The sequence below is a fragment of the Oreochromis aureus genome, linkage group 8 (genome assembly GCF_013358895.1).
Source record: "Oreochromis aureus strain Israel breed Guangdong linkage group 8, ZZ_aureus, whole genome shotgun sequence".
NCBI lineage: Eukaryota > Metazoa > Chordata > Actinopteri > Cichliformes > Cichlidae > Oreochromis > Oreochromis aureus.
The window spans coordinates 10,287,305-10,308,171 of NC_052949.1; the positions used below are offsets into that span (position 1 = coordinate 10,287,305).

The 20,867-nt window shown below is 40.8% G+C and overlaps 1 protein-coding gene across 2 annotated transcripts in view; it reads right to left on the reverse strand.

The window, feature by feature from the left end:
* Positions 1-1,330: 1,330 nt before the first annotated feature.
* The window catches only part of LOC116322717 (CDP-diacylglycerol--glycerol-3-phosphate 3-phosphatidyltransferase, mitochondrial), a 46,091-nt gene continuing 26,554 nt past the window's right edge, over positions 1,331-20,867 (reverse strand). The window contains exons 6-11 of one of the 2 annotated variants that reach the window (XM_031742870.2): positions 18,528-18,706; positions 12,535-12,734; positions 10,938-11,229; positions 9,570-9,718; positions 9,351-9,471; positions 1,331-1,870 (exon numbers count right to left, since the gene is read on the reverse strand). In XM_031742870.2, the coding sequence (XP_031598730.1) occupies positions 9,352-9,471; positions 9,570-9,718; positions 10,938-11,229; positions 12,535-12,734; positions 18,528-18,706 (940 nt within the window). In that variant the 3' untranslated portion in view covers positions 1,331-1,870; position 9,351. Of the gene's footprint in view, positions 1,871-3,496; positions 4,796-9,350; positions 9,472-9,569; positions 9,719-10,937; positions 11,230-12,534; positions 12,735-18,527; positions 18,707-20,867 lie in introns of those variants that run through there. The other variant, XM_039616192.1, reaches the window with a different exon arrangement.

Consider the following 20,867-nt stretch of genomic DNA (forward strand, 5'->3'; position numbering starts at 1 on the left):
ATGTGACCTGATTACTCTGGAAAACCACAGCGCACATCAAGGAGATGAAAGCACGAGCACTGAAGCAGACCTGGGAAATTCCCCTTCCAGCGAAAGGTACGGCTGAAGGTAGTACGTGGTAGAGCTGTGACAGAAGGCAGACTAATCAGACATCGGCTTATGTGTCGCACTCCGCAAAATATTAATATGAGTCGATCTCGCTGTGTTCTTCTCAACTGGCAACAGTGGCACACGCAGTGTTCACCAGTCACGATTAGTCAACATTTGAATCATACTTAATGGCCGATTTGTGGTCAAACACCCACATAATTCCAAAATTCATGATAGTTTTTTTTTTTTTTTTTTTTCAGGACTCCAAGTGGTTGCAAACAAATTTTTATGACAGCTGTCAGAGCTTTACAGTCCACAGTGTGAGCTGTCGTCACAAAGCAAAACAAAGGGACATCATAAAAAGGAAGGAAACTCGAGACTGTAGAAAGTGATTGATCTGAATGCAGTGGAAAACACAACACAGGGTTCAGGTACCTAAAGCTGCAAGAGGCTGAAATGGTGCCAAACTGAAGCCAGATCTTAGTGGAGGCACCAGGAAAGATGGAGGCTTAATGCTTAAAACTTTTTAACTTTAATGGGATTTTTTACAAAAATGGCTTCATGTTGTATAATGACTTGAAACTAAGATCAAAAACACATCAGGAAATTATTCAAGTGAGAATTTGAGGTTTTCCTTTTATACAAGTATATTTGTTTTTGCAACCAGAGAAGTCTGCCCCTGGTGGCCATTAGAAAGAATGCACTTTTAAGGCATTTTTGCATTGGCCTCACTGAAGCTGTGTCCATCTAAGTCAGTCATTCCCAAAATAATTTGACTTTAAAGTCAAACAGCTTTCTATTTAGTTTTTCTTTTAGAATCACAAAGGATGCTTTGGTTATGTTTTTTTGTTATTTAGACTAAAATTTTAAAATATTTACATTTAAAAAGAAACAACTAATGAAACGAGGCGGAATTAATTTAATGAAGTGATGAATAAGATTCAACAAATCAAACAAAAGATTAAAAAAGAATGAAAACACACAAAGAATAAGAAACAACAAAAGCAAACAGAAACTTCAGAAAACATTTTCTTTTATATCTAACATGTAAAACCAGCAGGAGTGGCTGTCGTGGACCAGAAAAACCAAAACAAAGAGCCAAAAGACACCAAACCTCAGGAAACCTTTCACATCTTATATCTGATCCGTGGTTCATAACTGCTTTGTTTCATCTCTCATTTAAAGATTTTCCACATGAAACGCTGAACTCGAGCTCAGTCAGAAAAATCAAACACTTGAGGACACTTTAAAAACTCACCACACATTCGCTCTTTAATTTACAACAACAATAACACAGACTGTACAGTCAGCTTTACTCCAGGCAGAGCTGTAAACACAGCGTAAAAGGCTCATTGAGGGGTCGTCACCAAACAACCTTCGTCTGATCGGAGACGTTCACACATGAAGTGTCTACTTTTTTTTTTTTTTCCCATGCATGCAACACATACCTGTGGACGTGTATGTATGCTAACAGAAGTAGTTTTATTATGCTTGTAGTTAGTAACACTACAAAACCAGAGTCCCACAGTGCTGTGATGTCATGTGTTAATACATAAAGAGTGTAACGGCGTAAAGCTGGATCCAGAGCTTTAACAAAGAGGATTTACCTCCCGAGCCCGCCACATACGTGTGCTGCTGTGTGTGCGCATTTCAGTCACTTCCTATGACACACAGAGGGCGCCGGCTCCCAGCGTGCTAATGATCGTCCAGAGTGTGCTTCTTCCATAGGAGCTGGCCGACCTCCACCTTCAACTCATGTCCAGAATGTACTGTCTGCCACCTGCTCAAAAAAGAAAAAACAAAAAACAAAGCTCAATGTGCTGATTCCTGAGTGATTTTTAGTTTTGGTTTGTGGTTATCATAAAGGACATGATGTGAAGGCTGAGAGTCTGGCACCGTCGAGGTCTTCCTCATTATCACTGCTTTTGTTTGTTTTCTAAATTTCTGCCCTTGAAGACAACCTGAAGGTGTTTCTAAAATCCTAAAAGACTCTTGTTGAGCTGGAATGAAACATTAGAAAACATGGAGCATGTTAATACCACCTGCTAGCTGGTATCAATACATGTTAATAGCAGCATTAACACAGGCTAAATGAGCCTGTGTTAATTTACTTCTTACGGTTTAAGACCAAACTCATGCTGATAGTTTTCTTTCATTTACTACGCCAGCATTTCTTTATCACGTAGAAAACCCGACACACACTGTTGAAGTTGTGCTTCTTTATCTTATATTAAGATATCTCAGAGATTAAATGTGTAGTTAAACTTGTTCACAGTGACAGAAACTGGAGTCCGACCCACATAAGCTCAAAGTGGGCTGTTTGTGGCCTGGGATGTAAAATTAGATTGACATCCCTGCGATGAACTGTTTTATCACAGGGATGTCGAACTTTTACTCTGAATGCTCTGTTTCTGGTTTGAAACACACTTTTCTCACTTTCATGCAGGTGGCGAGGATTTGTAAACAAGTTGGCATCTTCAAAGCAAACTAGGGGCAACCTGCCAGCATGCAAAGCAACCACAAGCAGGTTTTTGGTGCAGCATCCTCTGCACTTGATTTCACCTAGCAACTACTCACAAACCAAGTGCATGTTTCCAGGGGACTGCCGACTGGTCTTTAGTATGGATCTACTGTTTTAGACATTTTTTTATATTGACTGTTTTATATGTTTAGGCACTTTGACCTACAAAAGCAGCATTACTGTACTAAAATGATAATTGTTAATATATCTGTCTGACCGAATGAGGACTGAGCAACCAAATGGCTCACAGGTACATTACTTATCTATATCATATTGCATTATGTGATCACGCTGCCAGGCAACCAACTATCAAAGGGCTAATATGACCCATTTTTAGCATTTCAGAACCTATATTACCTTTAAAAAATTGTTTTAATTCCATGATAATAAAACCTGATCCGCAGAAAGAGCAGAGCCTCCACTTTTATCCATCTTAAACTCACCTTCATTTTAATATTTACATAATTTCCAACAAAACAACAAAATCTCTGGCATTTTCAGCATTTTAGTAACAGGAATATGAGGTTTGGTTACATAACCTCACATTTATAAATTGTTATAATAAATTAGATTTATATATTTGATTTGCATTCATCAGCTGCTTAAAAAACATTTTTTGCTTTTTCCTTTAAGGCACAAAGAGACTTATTGCTTCTACTTTTATGTCTGATGATTACGGTGAAATTAATTCTTCTCAGTGCTTACATGAGTCGGTTAACGTCCATCACAAAGCACAAACTTTGGAGCCCTTGTGCAGCGTTACATCTTATATGTTCCGGGTGGAACCCTTGCTGTGTCCTTTCCTGGACTCTTCCATATAATTTTGTCAGTGCAATTTCAAATGTTAAATTTAATAGAATCTGATCGCTATACATTTATACGTTCTTTTTTTTTTTTTTTTTTTTAAATCTTAAATTCATTTAATCACACCAGCTTGTTAAGACGATTACCTGGCAGAAGTTCAGGTTCAAACTGATTTTGATAGTTTACATTTCTTTAGCTTTAAAGGTCATATTTCTGGTTGTTTTTGTGTCATATTTCTCTGACTAAATAAAATTAACTTGGAAAATATCTTGCAGCTCCACCACAGATGGCTGTAAAAAGGTCACGGTGGGGCCAGTTCACTGCATTGAGGAAATCTCAGTTTCACCACTAGAGGGCAGAGGAGTCCTTCTCAATCCGCCACTTCTGGTTTAGAGTGGGTGATGCTGTGAGGACATCAGCTGCGTTTTAACCCCGTGTAGTTTGGAGAGGCTCCAGCCTGTTGTCACTAGTTTCCAACAATAGACAGCCTGCGCTGCTGATAAGAACTTTTTATCCTTTTTAACCGGCAAAGCCATTGTTGGAGGGCTGCGTTTTGTTTTTTCCTCTGTCAGGAAAAAAAGGAGGAGACAAGCAGTACAAGTACACAGATCACAATGCCAGATGGATACAAAACAGGAGCGAGCACAAACAAACTGATCTAAACAGGTTATTTATTGTCTGCCTGAAAGTCAAAGAAAAGGGTAAAAAAAAAAAATTTAAAACCCATAATTTATTTTAAAGAAAACATTTTAAAAAACAGCATTTTTATATTTCAGCTTTTAGATTCTGGGATGAACATTTACTTTTCAAATAAGTAAATATGATAAATCTGGTTTTCTGGACCTGAAGGTGAATGTGTAGCTGGGGTCACTGAGGCTGCTTTGCTCCGGGAACAGAGCTGTGTGATCCCATTAAAGAACAAAGGTTCTGACACAGGAGCTTCACATATGCCAGCAGCACTGCTCAGCATGTGCTTCACCTTTAATAATAATGATATAGAGCACTAGTGCATAAATATATTTCTCAAATGTGACCCACACGTGCTTTCTTAGAAATGCAAACATAAAATAAATCATCACAGACTTCCTGTTGATTGAAGTCGCATATCATGGCCTATAAATCATGAGGCTAGACAAACAGCTTTCAACAAATGACTGACAGCACACAGTTTTCACACATGCAGAGTCGTTGGACCTACACATCATAGGTGCACGTGAGGACACAAAGCCCGATGTGGTCTTTAACCCGTCAGCGGCCTAATCTGTGAAAACTGAGTGTTTTCAGCTGTGTGAACGGATCTGAAGCATATCTTTATCCTTCTTCGTGCAACATGTTGAGAAAGGACGAGTGTGGAAAACAGCCTGCCTGATTCTCCTGAATCTGGAGGAGTAAATAGTGAACATGTTGGAGACTATTTTCAGCAGCGGTATAATAAACATTTGCAGCTGTGATGATTTCTAACAAAGAAGTTGTACACTTGTTATCACGAAGAATGCAGCGGGTTTGTGTAGAGTGTCCTCCAAATGCCTGACTTTCTGCTTTTATTTCAGTCACGTGTTAATTCTGTCATAATTATAGATACACGGTCACAAGATCAAACATTACCAGACCTCCAGATCCAGCTTTTTTTCCCCCAGCTTTGCTTTCATATTGTGAAACAAAGGTTTGACAATGGCGGGCCTGCTGGAATATTTCACATATTTTATTCCCCTCATGTAGTTTTAGTTAACCAAGTGTAAAATATTTGACACACTTTTTTCCCCCCAACATCATCAGTGGGATTTGTTTTTGTTTTTTTCAGAAAAACCTGATGTATGTAAACTAATATACAAATTGATATTTAAGCATTTTTATTTTATTTTTATTTTTACTAATTTAACATCCCAGTTTTTAAAAATGAGCAATTAATTTACAAATTTACAGGATTAAAAATATGCAAGGCGGTGTATTTTCATGGCATTTATGTTTAACTGAAAAAAAATTCAATTTAATATTTTTACATAATGGTCACTCTGCAATGCCATCATACCTAAATGTTTTTAATATTGGTTGTATGAGGTCTAAATGCAGCATTACTGCACTTAAATAATAACTATTACTAATATCTTACTAGAAAGCATGAATCTCTGACGACAGCCTTAGCACACAGGTACATCTTAGGCTCCTGAAGGTTCTTATCTATATCAAATATTATTGTGTAATCACGTTGCCAGGCAACCACCTTTCGCACGGCTAATACTATATGACCCATTTTTAGCATTTATGAACCTATATGACCCTATAAAACCATTAAATTGTTGCAATTTCACGACAATAAAACTTGACTTAGATCCAGAAAAAGAAAACTTGATATAAATGATGGCCAATGACGCCATAACGTTTCCTGCCAACTACCTTTCGAAACCACTGCAATGGCACTGACCTGTACCAGCTTATATAAATTTATAGATTAAATGGTTAATCTCAAATTTAAACACCTAAAATAAGCAAGTGCGTTAAATTTGACTCCATTAATTTAGTTTCAGGGTCTGCTGTGTATATTTTAATCAGGAAGCCTGTAATTTTGTGGCTCGTTTAAGTGCTTTACTTTTTCTCTTTTCTCTTTTTTTGCAACTACAGAGGAATGAGATTCACAGGACACAGGCTAAACACAAAACTACTAATATCAGGATCAATTCATTGCTTGCTTTTACTGACAAATAAAAAAAAAAAAAAAAGAGTACATCCAGCCTCACTGTTTGAATACTTCTAAAGTAAAAAGGTATGTCAGATTTTTAGTTATGCTCAATCAGAACTCATGCTTAGATGTTTATTTTCTTTTAAAGGAAGTTTTTTCAAGGCGGCATTCAGTCTCGGGCCTTCACATTAAAAGAGGCCTGAATAGCTCGAGGCTGATGTTTGAAACAGCTGACATATAGCAGATGTCAAATCTATAAAAAGTGTGAGTTTTAATGCGTGAGAGCTTTTTCTTCTTCTTTCTTGAAGTGGTTCAGACTTATTCACAGAGATTAGGATCAAATCTCACAGCTGTTTGCATTTTTAGCTCACAGACACCAGTGAGTCTTTTCTCTTATCTAAATATGATGTAAGCGTCGAGGCCAACTTTGAGCCTGGAGTCATTGATGAGTCTCGCAGACCTGAGCGTGCGTCACAGAGTCGGTAACTCGAGGACTTACAACTTTTTTTTCCTCTCCACTGTTTTTCCAACAATAGGCCTGAATGCACTCTTACACACATCATTGTTTGAGAATGAAAGATGACCTATTTTAGTCTATTTCCCTCTGGCAAAACATCAATCAGCATTTTTTTTTTTTCACAACTCTATTCAGGTAGTGATAAGACACCACCCATTTACCGTCAGTATCCAGCCTGCAACACTTCCTGTTCTCAGAAACCACCACCAAAAGGGAAAAAAAAAAAAAAAAAAAAAAAAAAATGCTGACCGTCTTTCAATCAATCTTGAGCTGCAATGTTGACAGGCTTCCCTCCTGGCTGATCTTCAGTTTATGATGCGACCACAACTTTAACCGTCCCCCTGAATGTTTCTGCTAAGCAGCCTGTTCACTCAGGGTTTTTTTGAGCTGCTGAACCTTTAAGCGAGTTCACCTCTCGCCAAGTCCTGACAGGATTCACGGTTACCCAGACCTCAGTATCAAATCATCACCATAACACCACGATGACTCACTCAGCAGTGAATCAGCCGACAAGCTGTCCCTGCTCTCACTTTGGTGATTTGGGCTGCTGGGAAGGCGAGGACGGGACCTGCGATTTGGGACTCACCGCAATGACTGCAGACATTTCGAAGAAGCCGCAGCCTGTTTTACTCTGTGTGTGTGTGTGTGTTTGTAAAATAATGTTTGGGGCTATATTTTGTCTACTCTGCAAAAAACACATTTGCAGACAAACTAAATAAAATTACTGGAGATGGTGAAGAAAGTAAAGCAGCTACGAGGAAATATTCTGTTGCCTTTAATAACCCGATGATACTGATGTTGAATTTTTACATATGTTCCAAAAGTGCAGAAGTTGGTATATTTTAGTACTTAACCGTCATTTTTCCAGGCAAACAAAGTCAGCCCTTTCTGCTTCCCCATTCCTCAAATGCAAAAACCTCCTTTGTTCTGTTAGAAAAGACAGTGAGCTAAATATCTTTGAGTTTGTCACATAAAACAAACAATTTCTGTGGGCAAAAAAAGTAAAAACATTTTAGGAAACTAGATGCATCGCCCAAAAAGATCATTATATTTAATACATGTATGTCCTAGTGTGCAAATGTATTATAGCTGACACCATATGGATTATGTAAGATTGTTTAGTCTGCGTGCAGAAAAATATATGAGTCTCAAAATGAGCTTTGGTCCTCGCTGTTATTACAGATGACAGCATGAAGTCAAACCCGAGGTGCGCTGCTAGTTAACGAGGCAAACAGATCTAATAACCGGCCTGTTAACTCATCAAAACAACAAAAAAAGCAGTTAGCCAATCAGACAGGTTGTAAGCCTGACCGTTTAGATAACACTCAGCTCGTTTTGCCTCAGGACTTTTTTTTTTTTTTTTTTTCAAAATGAAAGTTTGCAATAAGGAATATTTTTTCCTGCGAGTCTTCAAGAAGAATGCGTTTGAAGTCGTTCAGGAACAGGAAGTTACATCAGAGCCCATCTCAGCTGCTGCAGCTTACCTCTGCAGGCTCAGTGAGAGGTCTCAGGCCTGACATTACAGGTCTGTGTTACATTTTGCTGCTTTGTTTATAAATATTTTAGGGCTGAATCTCCTTTAATTTATTTTATCTTGTTAATTATAAAATGGTCAGGGATCAGGAAGCAACCTGTGACAGGGTTAATTTGTCACGCAGGCCAGAAGTGGAGCATCACGCATCAAGTGATCTGCTTGAAGCTCTAACATTTACACTGAGGTTTATTTCCAAGTCTTCAACATCATCTTCCTTCCGTGTATCCATGTCACAGAGGAATCAGTCCAAGCAGAGACATGCAGACCCTCCTTCTCCCTGGCTACCTACTCCAGGTGTTCCGGGGGGACACAAAGGCGTTCCCAAGCCGGAGAGATATACCCTCTCCAGCATTTTGTGGGTCTGCCCCGGGGCCTCCTCATGGTAGGACATGGTGTAAGCACCTCATCTAGGAGGTGCCATAAAGCCATCTTAATCTTCGCTCTTCACCCTCTAAGGCTCAGCCACCCTTCAGAGCAGTTTCACTCTGTCAGTCACTGCCCAGAGCTCATGGCCACAGGCGGGGGGGCAGGAGCATAGATCGCCCAGTAAATCGACAGCTTTGCTTACCTTTTCACCACCACAGATCGTGGTTTTGATGAATATTTTCGATTGTCCACTTTAACGTATGAGGTTTGTATAAAATTTATCAGCTTCTAAAAGCTTTTATTTGACAATCTGAACTTTCAGATGATTCATTTGGAGCCAACTTCCTCTATAAATGCTGAATTTAAGTCCAGTATTCCCTCTCTTTTAGCTCCATTTTTGGCCTCCACCAGCACAAAACAGCAAACAAGTTTAGAGAGAGTAGTGAGAAACCCCAAAATAATTATGACTCTTATACAGCACGTTTTTGTAACATATTACATAAATCTTTTGAAGAAGCCTGAAAATAGTCAATCTCAAAAGTGTGTTTTGGAGCTCCATAGCCCCTTTTCTTACTTTCTTTTGGCCCACAAAGGGCTTCAAGGACAGCAACATGTGTTTTCATCCCTATTCTCCTTGATATTGACTAACACCCACAATAAATTTTTATTATTTATATTTTACTCTACCCTGTTCTCTCACAGCCAAATTGGACTTTTTTTTTTTTGTCTCCCACAAAAATGAAAATAAGCTATAATAAAGTGAAATCATCCTTTTAATGAACTTAAAACTAAATTTTAAGTATTTTCATGTGTAGTGAGTTGTGCACGTGTGTGGCTGCACCTCAGAAGAAGTTCTTGATGAGTGGCGTGACCAGTTTCACCCACAGTTTAACGTGGCGGTCGGGCAGCTCGAACGTAGAGGTGGACACTTCAGTGGAGCGCCGGTACAACATCTCCTGCTCCTGGGAGTTTAAAACGCAGGTGTTCGTTCAGTTACGCAGACTTACACATTCATTCATCATCATGTCTGGCTGTGGTTTGTGGAAAATAAAGAGCCGACCTCCTGCAGCTGGCTCTGCAGCTCCTCATTCTCCGTTACTATGGCAATCTGGGCCTCCAGGTCACGGTGAACCGAGCGGTAACCGAAATTAGGGGAGCCAATTAGAGTGAGGCAAGGCCGATCCTGCCCCTGGAGGTAATACCACAGACCTGTGAGAGAGGAGAAGAGGAGTGAGCCAGCGAGGAGGTAATGCTTCAGAGAGCCGTTTCCAGCAGAGATTTCTGCCGGCCTAAACCACAACTAAAAGGAAGCACATGCAGAAATCCCCAGAGCAGATCCAAAACCCCAAAATATGAGAGAGAGTGAGTGTGCATCCTCGTCCCGAGGCTACAACACAGTGACTGTACAAGCCCTCGTCTCTCACGCTACATACCGCTGCGACCACAAGAAGAACAGCAGAGGAGGCAGAACAGCGAGAGTAATGCGTTTTATTATTTTCACTGAGACAAATACAGCTCATCTAGACGTCCAGCCTTGGCTTAACTCGCAATATCTCATCAGATGTTGATCCGCGAGTATTTTTTGCATGTGAGGGGGGAAAAGAAAAAAAATTGCAATCATATTGAACAGTTGTTTCCATTTGTCAAGAGATAAATGCATTTATTTTGGACATAATAGTGGAAAATAAAAGGAGAAAAACAGGCTGAATGTCGTGCAAACTCTGGCATGTTCTCATAATGCAATCAATCATTTGAGATGCACTTGATCTGTCCTTTTATAACAATGAAAACAAGTGGAAGGATCTCTTCAGGACGTTAAGTTTGCTCCTTTTTCGCGACTAATAAAAGTGAGGCTAACCCTTCAACTGCAGTTCCTTCAATGAACGCTCGAAAAAGGAGTCCGTCCAATTTCAGCGCCGGAATGAATCAGGTTTCATGGATTTAACAGATAAATAGGGCCTGCATTGATGTACAACCCATCTAAAAAAAAAAAAGAAAAAAAAAAGACTGCGAAATTTTAATATTGCGTTAGTCAAGCAGTAATTAGCAGATGTGTGAATGGCCGGATCATCTAGTTACAGATTCCTGGGAACAAATGGCACAGCTGAGTTTGGGGGAAGCTAAATTACTGTGTAAAAATCTCGATCCCACCTCATTTCTTGAAATGTTTCTTCCAAGGAACCAGACTTTCTTGGGATTTTTAAAGTGGTCTTGAGCAGCGGTTCTCCAGGCTTTCTGAAAGCCTTTTGTTATCCGAGGAATTAAGTCACTTAATACTGACTTATGAATCATTCAAACATAAAAAGGCACCCAAGAGAGGAACCAGTGTCTGCACATACAAACAATTTGGCAAAGAACCAATTAGGTTCTTTGGCTTAAAACTTTCGCACATTACTGTATAAAGTATATGTAGTTTAGTGTCGCTCACCTTTGGCGTGGAAGGTCCATTGTGGTCGGTGGTACTCATGCAGGTGTACCCTCTCCTGCTGGCCCCCCTGGCACACCTGTTTGTAAAACTGCCTGGCGATGTGAGTGTACGCTGCAGGGATCGCTCCAGCGACGCCCTTGGCCCCAAAGAATCCGTTGACCTCGGGGGAGGCGGTGAGGATACGGTAACTGGCTCCAGCCTTGAGCACCAGCCGCATGTACGCCCGGGTCAGATTGAAGTAACCCGATGTGAGAAACACAGTAGACTCGGATCCGGCATCGGTCAGCAGACGCTGGAGGGATGACGAGAGACAGGAAGTGAAGAAAAACCCCAATTTTCCTTTATTTTATTCAGCTGACTACATAGACAGTCTGTTAATGAGACGAAAACCTGGTTATCATTTCATTTCCATTCTTGTTTAATCTACAAACAATAATATAACAATAGTTATATAACAGCTTCAATTCTTCAGGGAAGGCTTTCCACAAAGTTTAGGAGTTTAAGAGGTCTGACACTGACGTTGGTTTGCAGTCCCTGAAAGGTGTTCTGCAGGGTGAGTTCAGGACTCTGTGCAGGCCAGTCAACTTCTTCCACACCAAACTCACTTATCCATTTCTTTAATAACCTTTGGTTGGTGCACTGGTGTGCAGTCATGTTGGAACAGGAAGGCGCCATCCCCCAACTGTTCCCACAAAATCACGGCACCACGTTGGAATTCACTGAGCTCCTGAGAGAGACCAATTCTTCATGAATGTTTGTAGAAGCAGCCTTCATGCCTAGGTGCTTGATTTCATACACCTGAGGCCATGGAAGTGACTGGAACAGCGGAATTCAATGATTAGGATGGACGAGCGAATACTTCTGGCAATATAGATATTACGACATGAGGAGTGGCTCAAGACTTTTGCACACTATTGCATATTTTATTTTATAACCTACCATAAAAACTTTGTACTGAAAATATGCAAACCTCTCATCCAATCAACCTCAAATTCAACACTGCACTTTCTCAGCTTTCCAGCAATACACCCATTATGCCTGAAGTGTATCAGGCTGACATACAATGATTTCTCTAATTATTCGTAGAATGAAATTCATTCATTTTTATTGCTGGTAATGGATTCATAATGTCAGGAACCTGATAAGAGTTTCCTTATTGTTCAGCTCTGACTTTATTATTACTTACATTTATTGGTGGCTGAATTACAGTATATTGCGCTAGCAATCATTTTATTATATTTATTCCCAGAATATGTGACTATGAAACAAATAATTATCCTTGATTTATGGTTTAGTAGTCATGTATCATTTTATTAGTCATCTGCACAAAACATGTAATGAGTGGAGGGTTCATCCACGCTCACAATGGCCCTTTGGGTGGTGTCTAAATATAATCACCGTTTACAGAAACAAGCAATGAGTCAGGTAATTACAATGACAGAAATCTGCATTTATTTCTTTAATTTCAGACCATGTGATAACCAAAAATGTCTTCAATTCCTGAAGAATTGAAACTGTAAAAAGCAAAAAGTTTAGCAAATCTCTGAAGTTCATTTTAGCTTCAAATGTACAGATCAGACGAGGTGCTGAGGCTCACCTGTGTGACCTGCTCATCCACTCTGATGCCAAGAGGTTTCATCTGCACCAGGGGGAACACCCAGGTGTCCTCCTCCGCCTCGCTCATCCCCTCATCCTCAGAGTCCTCCGACTGGTTCAGAAGCCGCTGCCTAATATGGGCCGAGTTTACAACCTCCATAATCCGCTTCCTCGCCACTGCCGAGAAGTCTTGCCGGTTGCCTGGTTGCCATAGAGATACAGTAGGAGTGAGTGTGGAGCTAGTGCACAGAGGACTCCAAGTGGGAGATGGGTCAGGCTGATCTCTGGGTCACAGTGTTCTCGGTCGTGTGACTCATGTTGTAGGGGAATAGAGTCAGTTTATACAGTGACACTGTAATACACCAACAACCTTTTTGAATGACAATTTTTCACAAATAACATACATACAGCCAGCTTTGTCTTTAAGTGGGCCAGAAAGGTGAAAATCCCTTTTCTGTCAATGTAAAGTAGTTTAACTGCACATTTAATCCCTGCAAATCCTCAATGTAAGAAAAAGAAGTGCGATATCATGAGTATGTCTGTGGAGGTTCTCAGTTATCCAGGTCATGACAGTCTGAGAAGCTTAGAAAGAAACTGAGTGGACTTTAAGTTTTTTGAAGATGTTTCACCCCATATCCGAGAAGCTTCTTCGTATTTAAGCCTGAGTGGGAGTTGTCCCTTAAGATTACAGATGGATTTAAAAAAGGAGTCTACGTGAACAACCATCTTTGAACAGATGAGGTGGCTTACGACAACAACTCTCTGCCACCTACTTTTAAGAGCCCTTCCCAGGTGCCTCAACCCCCGCTCACATCTTGCATCAGGTGATCTCAATAGGTCACTTGATAGGGTGAGGCAAGGTCTCACAATGGTCTCAGCTAAAACCTCTGCTCATAACGGCCCACACCTTTTGTCACACCTTGGCTCATGTCATGAGGAATATGATTAATAGAGGGTCAACAACTCTCTTAAGGGACAACTCCCACTAGAGATTAAACACCTGGGATTCTCCACCATTTGGTTTTAGAACTGAAGAAGCTTCTCAAAGGAGAGGTGAAATGTCCAGTCACTTTCTTTCTAAGCTCCTTAAATTTCAGGAGTGCATCTCAGTTTTTCTGCATGATAAAGAAGTGCTGCTGCAATTAATGAAAGAAATCTGTCGGCACGACTCTTTATGCTTAAATTGCAAAAAATAAATATTTAAAATTACAGAAAAGGTTCTGTCAGGTCATTGCCCAGACTGAATTATAAATCAGAAACTTTCTGTTACTCAGAGAAAAGCTCCAGTTTTATTTATTTATACATTTTACTGTGGACACATTCTAAAAAACACTTCTGGAGTTTTTGCCAGGCCAATTCTGCCCCACCTGGTTTAAATAAACAGTGCTGAAGGAGTTAAAAATAATGGCTATATTCATGCTAAGTATTCAAAATCGAGTAGGCAGAGCTTCCAGCTACGCCACATTATCAATGGTTTCGGCCTTTTAAAATTGATTCACAGTCATGAACGGCACAAAACATTGGAGACATCACCCATCGGTTTGTGACGAGATCGGGGCCGAGGGTCGTTTTCCTGTAGAACCTTTCTGCAACCAAAACGATCGCCACCCAGCAACCATTTAAAAAAATTCTAATTTAAGTCACTGTGCACTGGCTTCACTTTTTGCACTCGGAAGTCCATCTTTTATACCATTTAGGTTTACTGCATTAAATTTACAGCACAGCTACAGCACAGGCATGGAGCTCCAAACCGACTTCCACTTAAAAGAACATTTAAACTCGCCTACATCTCTCAGCTCTCCGATATGAGACACTGACGTAGATTTTGAGAAATTGAGTTAAATCGCAGCACAGACTTATTTCAGTCTCTTGCCTACAGAGTCGTTAGCTTAACACTGACTGCATTCCATTTTAGGACATCAGGGAGGACTGAGAACGTTCAATTCAATTCAATTCAATTTCTTTATTGTCCCACAAGGGGAAATTAGTTTAGCAGCAGGATAAAAAATAAACAGAACAATACTATAAAATAATAATAACAATAATAATGATAGAAAGTCCAAGGACAGTTATTTGCCATTAAGAAGAAAAGATGCAGTGGGGATAAAAGAGACCTGGAGTCTTTTAGTCCTCCTCGGAGGTACTCTAAAACGGCGGCCGGAAGGCAGCAACTCAAACTCACTGTGAAGTGGATGGGTCACACAATTAATAATAGAATGAGCCTTTCTCAGCACATTTCTATTGTAAATGGCCAAAAGTCCATCTTGCCAGCGCCCTGAAATTTTGCTAGCAGTTTTTACCAGAAGTCCCAACCGATTCTTATTCTTCACCGTCAGGTTACCAAACCACGCAGCGATACAAAAAGACATCACAGATTCGATAAAACTTCTATAAAACAAGGACAACATCTCAGATGAGACATTAAAAGATCTCATTTTCCTTAAAAAGAACAGTCTTTGTTGAACTTTTTTAGTAGTGGCATCAGCATGAGATTCAAAACACAGTTTATGGTCAAGTACCACACCCAGATATTTATAGCTCTCAACGATCCCAATATCGGCAGTTTTAATGATAGTGGGTGATGAGCTATAAGAAGACTTCCTAAAATCAATAATCATGTCTTTAGTTTTTGACACATTAAGTGAAAGGAAGGACTCCTCACACCAATTCACAAAATCATCTACAACCTGTCCATGGCCTGACTCGTCCCCCACTAGAAGACTGACAATCACTGTGTCGTCAGCAAACTTCAGGATGTGTCTGTTCGTGAAATTGCTGCGACACTCATTTGTGTACAGAATGAACAGAAGGGGAGAGAGGCAACAACCCTGGGGTGATCCAGTAGAGGAGGAGAGCACATCAGAAAATACATGATTCACCCTCACACATTGTGACCTATTGGTCAGAAAGTCTGTCACCCACCCAGCCGACCAGACTAGTGTCAAGCTTAAAATGATTGTAAAGCCTGTCAGCAAGTAAGAGGGGTTGAATTGTATTAAATGCAGATGAAAAGTCAGCAAATAATAATCTTGCATGGGTGTGGGGGGCCTCAAGATGCTTATACAAGAGATGCAGGAGTGTGACAACAGCGTCCTCCACACCTCTCCCTGCTCTATAGGCAAACTGGAAGGGGTCAAGATGGTGTTCAACTTGCATTAAAATCGCCTTCTTAATTATCTTCTCAAATGTCTTCGTCACTAAAGAAGTCAGAGCCACAGGCCTAAAATCATTCAGTGCCTTAGGAGAACTGCCCTTAGCAACAGGAACAATAATAGCATGTTTCCAAATCTTAGGTACCGTCTGTAGCTCTAAAGAAAGTGAGAAGATATAGTGAAAAATCCCACTCAGCTGATCAGCACAAGTTCTCAGTACCTGTCCACAGATGTTGTCAGGTCCAGGACTCTTGCTTTTGGTGTGTCTAAAAAGATTAGCTACCCCCCTCTCATCAATACAAATTGATGGGGGAGTGATAGTCTTTTCCCTCAGTGTGCTGGTCTGCCTAGAACAGTCATAGTTCTCAAAACGAAGGTAAAAACTGTTAAGACTGTCTGCCAGATGTTTGTCAGAGGTAAACCCCTCTAAGGTAATGCTGCTTTTACCTTTCGTGTGTAGCCCTGCCATTGTTTTCATACCAAGCCAAGCTCTTTTGAGGTTGTTACTGCTGAGATCTGCCTCAATCTTATTTCTGTACCTCATCTTGGCAATCTTTATTGCAGCCCTCACCTCCTTCCTCAATATTCTCACAGTGGGAACGTCTCCCTCGTTAAAAGCAATTTTCCTTTTAAGAATCAGATCCTTAATATCTTTAGAGAGCCACGGTTTGTTATTAAGGAAAATCTTCGATTCTCTGACTGGAATCACAGAGTCTTTGCAAAAAGAGATGTAGCTACACACTACATCAGTGAGTTCATCCAAATCAGAAGTGCTCTCTTGAAACAAGGACCAGTCAGTGCAATCAAAACACCCCTGAAGGGCAACACAACTGTCTTTTGTCCAGACATTAGTCCGCTTCACACAGGCCTTCGCCCTCCTAATCACAGATCTGTAAGCAGGGAGGAGGTGAATAACATTGTGATCCGAAGAACCTAGCGCAGGTCCAGCCACAGACTTATATGCCCCCTTAATTGGTCCATAACACAAATCCAGCGTTTTGTTATGCCTTGTAGGACAAGTGACATATTAAAAGAAATTGTTCAGTGATTTCTTAAGATTACAATTGTTAAAATCACCAAGAATAAAATTAGGAGCATCCGGTGAGAGAGTCTGCAGATTGTGTACCACTTTAAAAATGGCGTCAGCAGCAACTTTAACGTCAGCTTTAGGATGAATGTAAACAACAGTGACAAAAATTTGAGGGAACTCCTTCGGTAAGTAAAAAGGCCTGACAGATACTGAAAGGAGCTCGATGTCAGGAAGACACAACCGCTCCCGCACAATAAAATTATTACACCAGCCCTGGTTGATATACAAACATACCCCTCCTCCGTGAGATTTGCGTGTTACTCCACAGTTCCGATCCAATCTGACAGGGGTCCCAAAGCCGCTGATTCGCAGTGAAGTGTCACTGTCCATATCGGTCAGCCATGTCTCGGTAAGCACGATCAGACAAGCCTCCCTGTATTCCCGTAGATGAAGCACATTTCCTTGTAATTCATCCGTTTTGTTCCAAAGAGATTGGACATTGGCCAGAATCATAGAAGGGAGAGGAACACGATTCTTCCTCCGAAGTTTTCTTACACGCTGACGCACGCCGCCTTTCTTTCCGCGTTTTCTCAAGCGGCGGGGCTTTCCAAAATTAGTCTCTGACCGGGCAAATAAATCCTCACCAAGAATCACATCTGTCCGAGCATTAGAAGAGTCGTACATAGACAAACAGGACCACCGTAATCCAAGTAGTTCCTCGCGTGTATAAGTGATTGTCAGTGAGAGTGAATGACTCCAGGTGAATATCGCCAACAACAATAAAACTAAGGTGTAGAAGATCTCCATCTCGGCAAAAAGTTAAAACCACGGTTAAGAACAGAGTTAAAACAAAGTTAAAAAGAAAAAGAGAAAGAAAACGCCAATAAACACCTGCTGCAGGTCGCCACAAGAGCAGCGCCCTCCCCTCACTGCACTGCAGGAGTGCATCCTTGGCCAGTTCACAGAGCAAAATGACACAACGTGTCCAAACATTGAAGCTTTGCACTTCCTCTCTAAAAGCATGCACTGCAACCAACACCTGAGCATCATCTCATATTTTGGGGTTTTTGAACGGTCCGTTTGTACCATTCCTCTGATAACACCAAATGCATGTTGCTCATCCTTGTGTTAGGACAGATGACCCTACAGGTGAGCAACATGGGTGACGTGAGCCTTTAAACAGTCTTTAAATCATCAGTTATCACCTTCTGGCTGCAGACAAACGCACTTTTTCTTTTAACGCCATTCTTACGATCAATAACAAATCTCATCAGTCATCTTCACAAATGTCTTTCACTAGAATTTCTCCAGCGTCTGTGTGCACGCGTGTGCACGTGCGTGTTTGTGAATTAATTATGTGTGTGTATCAGTTCCCATTTCATATCTTCTTCCAGCAACACTGTGACATCACAACTCTATTCCTGGTGTTCGTTTCCATGGCGGTCCAGTCCTGCAGACATGATGTCATTCATCCCTCAAACTAACATCCTGGCAGCCTGCGCTCCAGTTACGGACACACTGTACAAATATGTGTGCGTGCATGTGTGTGTGGACAAAACCCTGACAGTTTCACATCCGGCTCCATGGCTAGCCAACCGCAAGAGCTCGCTCTACATCTTCCTCACTGTACTCTCACAGAGCTCTCCTCCCTGGCCTGCATCTGGCTTGTCTAAGCTTTCAAGCTCCATTAGCAAACTCCTGGAGTTGAAAACAGGCAAGTGAGCATGGAGTGTCACATGCTGTCAAAACATGCTGAGGGTAAACATCTGTCTGCGTGCACAGGCCAGGGATACAGGAGTGTTCGGTTTCTACCTTTGTACGGGTGCACCATGCCCTCGAGCATGGTGACCGAGTCGTCGGGCTGGAGCTGCAGGGAGACGTCTCCCACGGCCTCCACCAGGTCGCAGAAGAAGTCGGCGACCTCCCTGCAGTTCTCCAGCAGCACGTACCGGTCCTGTCTGTTGGTGAAGTACGAGTCGCTCAGGTTGGCCCTGAAACACAAAATCCGGGAAAAGTAAGAGTAGAGAGGGAGGAATGAGGAAGATAATGCGTTGGTCATATGAACATTTTTCTGAAACTGTGTTTATTTAAGAGGAAGGGTGGTGCCATTCAAGTGAAATCAACACATCAATTATCATGTACTCACGAAAGGACACGGAGACAAAAGCGTCTAAAGCCGCTTATACCTTTCTTAGCTTTAGCTTTTTAAAAAAGTGGTGGCAGATATAGCCTTAACGGGGGATCCAATTCATTTCATATGATACCCAATTGAAAATAATCCTCGATTATTCTGGACCAGGCTTTGGAGCAGCCAATCACGAAGCCATCTTAGCCCTCTCCACCCACGCTTTTAGCCAACGGTTTTGAGCTGAGTCACAACACACAACATCTCCCGGTTCTGATTAAAGGATGCAACATTACCGGTGCGGCTTTATGAGTTATTAACACAGGATTAATTGTGACAGACCGACATGTCGTTAATCATGAGTAAAAGTTTTTCGTGGGCCCAACTTAACCTCCGGGAGCGTCTTGTGGAACGTGTTTTGCTGCCAAGGAGGAAATGAACGGACCGCTTGTTAGAATGAACACAAAGCATGTCACAACTTCTTTAATGCATCAGCACTGGCGCAATGCCAACATCCTCCATATTTTTATTTGAAATTTTCTGCATAGTTATTGTGAAATGGGAACCACATCTTCCCATTGCCAGTAAAACTTTAGGTACACTGAACAAGATCGCACATGACAGACAGGAGTTAGGGGAAGGGCGGGTTCAAGTATATGAAACTGACCAAACATTTTATATCACATCAATATAAGGTGCTTAGAATAGACAGGCCCTCTGGGCAAGACTCGTCAACAGAGACTAATAATTTGGCTTGGAAACATTCCTCAGGATTTAAGAGGAAATATCTTCAAAGGTCATCGTGCTCAGGGGCAAGGATTCTTGTTTTAAAGAACCGAGAAACTTGTGTCTGAATTCAGCAGGTTTTACTTCAACTATTTAAAAAAAGACCTTCTGGATTAATTAGCATGAAACACAAGATTCACCTGCGTGGTAACGAAACGCAACAGTCGCAACTGTAAATATGTTTTACATGGTGGAAGTAAAGAACACCACTTCGCAAATCCTTTGTTTGTCTTAATATTATGTTTCCAACGTCCCAGCGATGTTGATTCTCCATTTCACAGCTGTAAGCTGCATCTGCATGTACTGAAATATGACTACATTACAAACGTATCCTGACAGAGTGCATCCCAGACAAAAGATGAGGCTTTGTAACAAAACGTAGCTAAAAAGGAGCCCTGTCATATGCAGTGACTTGTCTTGTTCAGCCAACGTTAAACTGGTGCAGTAGATTATAAAGCTAAGACATCTGTGTTAACCCACATACATGATTCATTTTTGTGCTTAACAAAAAAAAATGAGTGTACTGTGCATACAGTACTGTGCAAAGGCTTTAGGACGCCACCCATTTCTTTATATTTTAATAGGAAAACAGCAGAGTGATTTAGTGAAACATACATGGAGGTATAATATATAAGGCAACAATTCAGTTTGTATGGTTTTGTTCGAGCTTAAAAGTCAGTACCTGTCACACTCTGTTTATCTTTGGCTTTTTCCTTGATTCAGCTTAAAAAAAAAAAAAAAAATACTGGAGCAATTATGGGTTTGAGTTTTTTTGCAAACAGACTGCTATTAACCAAGTGCTTAAATATACTATTTAAAATTTGTTCTTTGCGGTGATTATGTTTAGACAAAACGGTTGCCTCTCTATTGAGCTAGAGGCCTTTTTTATGTTTGAATGACTAACAGGATCAGTGTGAGATGTCTTACAAACAAAAACAAAGTTCAGTTATTGTTATTCTATCCGTTTAAAGTATGTAACTGACTTAATTTTCCTGGAATGACCTAAGTGAAGGTAGTTAGGCACTGACAGGCAGTGCGCCAAACCAACACGTATTGCTTTCCAGCCATAATTGGCACGCAGTCATGGTTGCTGTTGGTAACTAAAAGTAAACCAGGTGAAAAAAATGACTCAGTTGAAACAAAAACTTTTTTTTTTATTAAATTGTCTGCTTTTAAAATATGCCCGTAGTTACACATTTAGTGTGAGGAGGCTTTGGCGCAGACACTGGGAGGTCATGACT